The 6,371-nt window shown below is 43.5% G+C and overlaps 1 protein-coding gene across 1 annotated transcript in view; it reads left to right on the top strand.

Moving 5' to 3' along the window:
* The window catches only part of TMEM45B (transmembrane protein 45B), a 17,051-nt gene that overhangs the window by 4,175 nt on the left and 6,505 nt on the right, over window positions 1-6,371 (top strand). The window contains exons 2-3 of the mRNA XM_006901740.1: window positions 1,075-1,281; window positions 2,798-2,982. Coding sequence (XP_006901802.1) covers window positions 1,075-1,281; window positions 2,798-2,982 — 392 coding nt within the window. The remainder of the gene's footprint in view (window positions 1-1,074; window positions 1,282-2,797; window positions 2,983-6,371) is intronic.

Genomic DNA, 6,371 nt, shown 5'->3' with positions numbered 1-6,371 from the left:
CGATAGAGAGAGGGAGAAGGAGAGGAAGGGGTGTATCTCTCTTTTTGTGTCTGTGTCTGTGTGTATGTGTGTGTGTGTGTGTGTGTGTGTGTGAGAGAGAGAGAGAGAGAGAGAAAGAGAGAGAGAAAGGGGCTGGCTTAAACAAATATTGTCAAAGGAGACCTATTCCAGCCTTCCCCAAGAACATTTTGATTGAGGCAAATCTTGTACTTTTCTGAGGAGGGGGTAAAAGAAGAGGAAGGAACTGAGAGATACACTATGTCCCAGATTGCTTGAGCTTCTGGCCAGTCTTGCCTCTCAGAGACACATTGTAACTAGTAACCATGTCTAGGACTTCCACTTTTCCCTCCCAGTGTTGAGGATGCAGAGCTGGAAGAAACCCTGCTCACAGACAAGATGCAAAGCTAAAAAGAGCACCCACTAGCACCTGCCCCACGGGCAGAGTAGAGGTTTTCCTTCATGTATGTACACAACTTCCTCTCACGTGCCACCTCTGTTCAGATCCTATCAGTTTTGAGCTAAATCTTCCTCTCAGGGATGTCCTTCATTTTGACTTGGCAGACAGATCTATAACTTAATCTTACTAAGTGATTATGTTTGGCTTTTATTTCTGCTGCTGGGCATCTTTCTAGGGGCTATGGTCAATAGATATTTCTATTGCCTTGTCACCTCTCATTCAGTGGAAAAGAACAACATCAAAAGCAAGATGTCTCTGCAGGTTGTTCACTGAGTACTTTGTTTTATACTAGAATAGCTGAGCCCATGGTAGAGCAGCAGGTCTCTACTAAATGCCTTCATTTGGCTCCTGAGTAAGTCAGCTTGGTTGCTGTTGTTGCTCCTGTTTACAGAACCCAACTGGTATGCTAGGTTCAATGCTGGACTGTTAACAGAAAGAGCAGCTGTGCGGGTCACCAGTTGCTCCACAGGAGAAAGATGGGAAGCTCCTCTCCATTAAGCGCTACAGCCTCAGAAGTCTGACCAAGGAATCCTGGTTCAGTGAGTAGGAATCTGCTCTAGCAGCAGGACTTTGGAGTTCTGTTCATCCATTTGAACCTCTGCTCTCCTTTCCTGCAGGGATTCTGGCAGAGCAATTTGTTCCGGATGGACCCCACTTGCACCTCTCCTCTGATAGCCACTGGGTAAAGCTGATGAACTGGCAGCACACCACCATGTACCTGTTCTTCACAGTCTCTGGGATTGCTGATATGCTCACCTACCTCATCACCTCTGTCCCCCTGGGGATAGACAGACTCCTTATGGCCATGGCAGCATTTGCAGAAGGTAATTCAGAGGGATTTGGGAACAGGATGGAGCAGAGAGAGTCAACCTCTGTGACAGATCAGAACAAAAAAGAAAACCAACACTAACAACTTTTCTCAGAAATTTCCAACCTCTGGATTTGCAAAACTTAAACAGAACTAATTCCATATTCCACAATGCAGCTCACGAAAGCATGAGGTCACTGCCATAGCCCCCACTATGACTGTATAAGCTTTCCCACAGTTGCCCCAGCCACCCCACTCACACTCATATGTGTGGTTGTGTGCATGTATGTGAGCATATACAGACGGTGCCCCTTATCACCTCTGTTCAAACTCATGTAAGTTGTTGTATGCATGTGTGTGAGCATGTACACACACATACACAGATTCCCCCATCACCCCTGCTGACACTCACATATGATGTATATGTATGTATGTATGTATGTGGTGATTTGCAAGGCTGTGAGCTCACAGATACTCCCAGTCCCCTTGCTCACACTCATGTGTGTGGTTATGTGCATATGTGAGCACTCACGCACAGAGATGCCCCCAGCCACCTCTGTTCACACTCATAGGTGTGGTCGTGCACACATATGTGAGCACACACACACAGAGACACCCGCAATGACTCCTGCTCACACTCATAGGTGTGGTCATGTGTACTTGTGTAAGCACACACACACACACACACACACAATCCCCACAGCCAGCCCTGCTCACACTCATAGGTGTGATTGTGTGCACATGTGTGAGCACACACAAACACACTGCCCAGTGGTTAGGTGAGCATCACAAAACAGGGTATTTGTTGGGTTGGAAGGGTGAAAGGTGCACTTCCCATCTGTCCTGCACTAGTATTGATCTCAAAATGAGACCCCACAATCACTGAGTCAGCTCTCCTGATACAGCTCATTACCTAGAAAGACTTGCAGTCCAACAACTCCACTCTCTCTGTACTTCAGGCAAAGCTGACAAGAGTGTGAGGACAAACTGAATTTCAAATATATGTGTGTGGGGGGGGGTGTACACACAAGAGAGCCTTTTTGTTATAAACCAACAGGTTTCACTGGCTTCATCCTCTGTGAACTCTTCCAAGGATTCTGAAGGATTTAAAAAGAAAAGGGGGGGAAAAATCAGGGGAACTCTGGTGGCCTAGTGGTGAGAAGCTGCACTGCAATCCCAGAAGATATGGGGTTCGAGTCCATCAGGTACTCTGCCAGAGAAGGAGGGTTAATCTCCTCCTGTACCAGTCAGATCTGATTTGACGGTACACACACACACACACACACACACACACACACACACAAAGTAATAAAAATTTTTTAAAAAATCTCCTTGATATCACAACCATTTAATGTAGACACATGAAATGAATCTGCCTTTATTTGTTAGCCTATGATATTTGTAAGTTTCCTATCAAAGTACCTAAAAATATCTATCCTTGAGACAGGTGTGGGAGGAAATTCTAATGAAGAGAAAACCCTTTGATGTGCAAACAAGTAAACTGCTGCTGGCTGTCATCTGATTTCTGACAGGTTTCCTCTTCTACTACCATGTGCACAACCGACCACTGCTCGACCAGCACGTGCACTCGCTCCTGCTGTATCCTGTGTTTGCTGGAACTATCAGCGTTTTCCTGGAAGTGCTCATTCGAGACAATATTGTACTGGAACTTTTCCGAACCAGTCTCCTTATTCTGCAGGGCACCTGGTTCTGGCAGGTGATTATTCAACCTATGTTAAGAGAAGTCCTAAAGGGAACATGCTGCCTAAAAAGGCAGCATTCACACAGCTTGTAAATGAGTTTAAATAGTGCTTTTCCCTCCATGCTCAATCCTTGGCCTGGACCATTTTATACACTAATCTTCTGCTGATGCCTTAGTCTAGGAAGCACATAGTGCTCCATTTTTCCACACTGTGCCCCTCAGTTGAGGAAATATCTGTTGCAGTTTCCCCTTGTAAATGGAACCTCCTGAAATGTGGGGCCTAGAAAATCTTTTTTAAGCAAGCCTATACTAATACTATACTAACACACACACGAACGACACTTATCTTGGCCAAGAAGAAAAGACCAAAATGGATGTCAAAACAGACTCTGAATATTGCACCAGAGTGCCAAGAAGCAAAAGCAAAGGGAAGAAATAAAGAAGTTAAGGAGATGAACAGAAGATTTCAAAGGGCAACTCGGGAAGACAAGGCAAGAATTATAATGAAATGTATAAAGTGCTGGAGTCAGAAAATCAAAAGGGCCGAACTCACTCCACATTTCTTAAGCTGAAGGAACTGAAGAAAAAAAATTCAAGATGTGAGTTGTATTGCTTAAGTATGCTTTAGGCAGAATATTGAATGATTGAGGAAGCATTGAAAGAAGATGAAAAAAGTATACAGACTCATTGTACCAAAAAGAATTGGCTGAAAAAAGAAGAATTTAAAGAAACAACATATGATCAAGAGGCAATGGTGATGAAGGAGGAAGTTCAGGCTGCTCTAAAGGACTTGGCAAAAAATAAATCCCCAGAAATTGATGGAATACCAATTGATGTATTTCAACAAAGATGCTGCCCTGGATGTGCTCACCAGGTTGTGCCAAGAAATCTGGAAGACAACTACCTGGCCAATTGCCTGGAAGAGACCCATATTTATTTCCATTCCCAAAAAAAAAGGAGACCTGACAGAGTGTAGAAATTATCAAACAAACAAACAAACAAAAAAAAAGAAATTATCAAACAATATCACCAATATCACACACTAGCAAAATCCTGCTGAAGATTATCCAGAAACACTGGAACAGTACATTGATAGAGCACTAGCAGAAATACAAGCTGGGTTTAGAAGAGGTTGTAGCACTAGAGACATTATTGCCAGCATCAGATGTATCTTGAGTACCCGAAGAATGCAAAGAGTACCAGAGGAATGTCTGTGTTTCACTCACTGTGCAAAGGCATTTGACTGTGTGGATCCTAACAAATTGTGGCTAACCTTAAAGAAAATGGGAATCTCAGAACACTTGATTGTGCTTATGCAGAACCTATCCTTGGACCAGGAAGCAGTCCTCAGAACAGAGCAAGGAAACATCACATAGTTCAAAATCAGGAAAGAAGTGCATCAGGGATGCATCCGGTCTCCATATCTTTTCAATCTATATGCAGAACAGATCATTCGGGAAGCAGGGCTTTATGATGAGAAATGTGGCGTCAGGATTGGAGGAAGAATCATCAACAACCTACCTTATGCAAATGATAGAACCTTGCCCACTGAAACTGAAGAGGACCTGAAGTGCTTGCTGCAAGAAGGTCAAGGAATAGTCTTCAGTATGGATCAACAACATCAAGAAAATGAACATTCTCATCACCAGGCCAACTGGCAGCACCATGATATATGGAGAAGAAATTGAAGTTAATAATTACACCTTCCTCAGCAACACAATGAATACTCTTAGCACCAGCAGTCAGGAAATCAAAAGACGAATTACACTGGGAAAATCTGCTGTCAAGGACCTCTCTAAAGTACAGAAAAGCAATGTCTGTTTAATCCAGGCCATGGTCTTTGCAATTACTTGCTATGCATCAGAGAGCTGGACAACGACTAAGAATGACAGAGGAAGAAGAGATGCCTTTGAGTTGTGATGCTGGAGAAAAGTCTTGAACATACCATGGACTACCAAGAAAACAAAAAGGTCTGTCTTGGAGAGAGTGAAACCAAGTTTTGCCTTTGGAGGCTAGGATTTTGAAGCTCTGTCTTACATTCTTTGGGCACAAGACCAGGAGAAACCAATCCTTGGAGAAGGACATCATACTTGGAAAGGTGGAGGGTCAGCGCGGGAGAGGAAGACTCTGGATGAGATGGATTGATACAGTAACTGGGGCCATGGGGGTTGATGTGTCTGAATTAGTGAGACTGACTCAGAACAGGGCAGGCTTCAGAACTGCTGTACATAGGGTCACTAAGAGTTGAGGCAACTCAATAGCACATAACAAAAATACTAATACTGGTAGGAGTCCTGGTAGCCTAGTGATAAGAAGCTATGCTGCAATCTCAAATTCATGTAGAGTTCACCAGTTGTTCTGCAGAAGGACAGATAACAGATAATCTCCCACACAATTGAGTCTGTAAACCTGCTGGAGGGTCAGCTATCAGTCATTTCCAACTTGGTGGCACACATAAACAAAAATATACGAGAATCAACTTACAGCAATTTTTCTGCTCGAAAAAGCCTTCCCAACTAAGAAATCGTCAGAAATGGTTGTTTGGTCTATCTGACCAATTATTGCTCATGGTGACCCTATGTGACAGAACAGAACTGCCCAACAGGGTTTTCCTGGCTTGTAAGTCAAGGTCTAAAGACGATGCTGTATCCCATGAGCCTTTTAGTGAACAAGCAAGGATTAGGGCTTTTAAAGAGCAAAACGGGAGCACTGGAAGAGACAAAGACTTCCTAGGTCTTTTCCTGGAATTGAAAAGGGCACTAGTGGAAATCTGAATAGTTTGTTGTTCTAGTTAGGAATGTTGTACCCATATTATATTATCATTTGGGGGCAGTTAAAGTATTAACATTAGGAGAAGCTTGTCAAAGGTACTGGATCTTTCCCTACTATCTCTACAACTCCCTGTAAACCCAAAAGTATTACAAAATAAAATGTCTGATGGAGAGTTAACAAAAAAGCTTTCCCATGCTAATGGAAGTGGAGGAAGTAGGTGATGATTGTTGTTGCTGTTATGTGCCATTGAATCGCTTGCGACTCATAGCAACCCTATGTACAAGAGCTATAAATGCCGTTCTGTCCTGTGCCAACCTAGCCATCTCAAACACACTCATTCCCACCACTCCAGTCACAGAATTGATCCATCTCATCGAAGGTCTTCCTCTTCTTTGCCCCCTCTCCACTCTGCCAAACATGATGTCTCTCTCCAAGGACCAGTCCCTCCTTGCAACATGCCCAAAGTATGTCAGATGAAGGTTCAGAATCCTTGATTCCAAGGAGCATACCGGTTTCACCTTCTCCAGGACAAACCTGTTTGTTCCCCTTGCAGTCCATGGTATATTCAATACTCTTCTCCAGCACCACAGCTCAAAGGCATCAATTCTCTTTCTATCATCCCTATTCACTGT

Source organism: Elephantulus edwardii, unplaced genomic scaffold, assembly GCF_000299155.1.
Source record: "Elephantulus edwardii isolate Elephantulus edwardi_28Jun2011 unplaced genomic scaffold, EleEdw1.0 scaffold00341, whole genome shotgun sequence".
Taxonomy (NCBI): domain Eukaryota; kingdom Metazoa; phylum Chordata; class Mammalia; order Macroscelidea; family Macroscelididae; genus Elephantulus; species Elephantulus edwardii.
The sequence above is the reverse complement of the archived record's forward strand: the minus strand, read 5'-3'. Positions and strand labels throughout refer to the sequence as shown.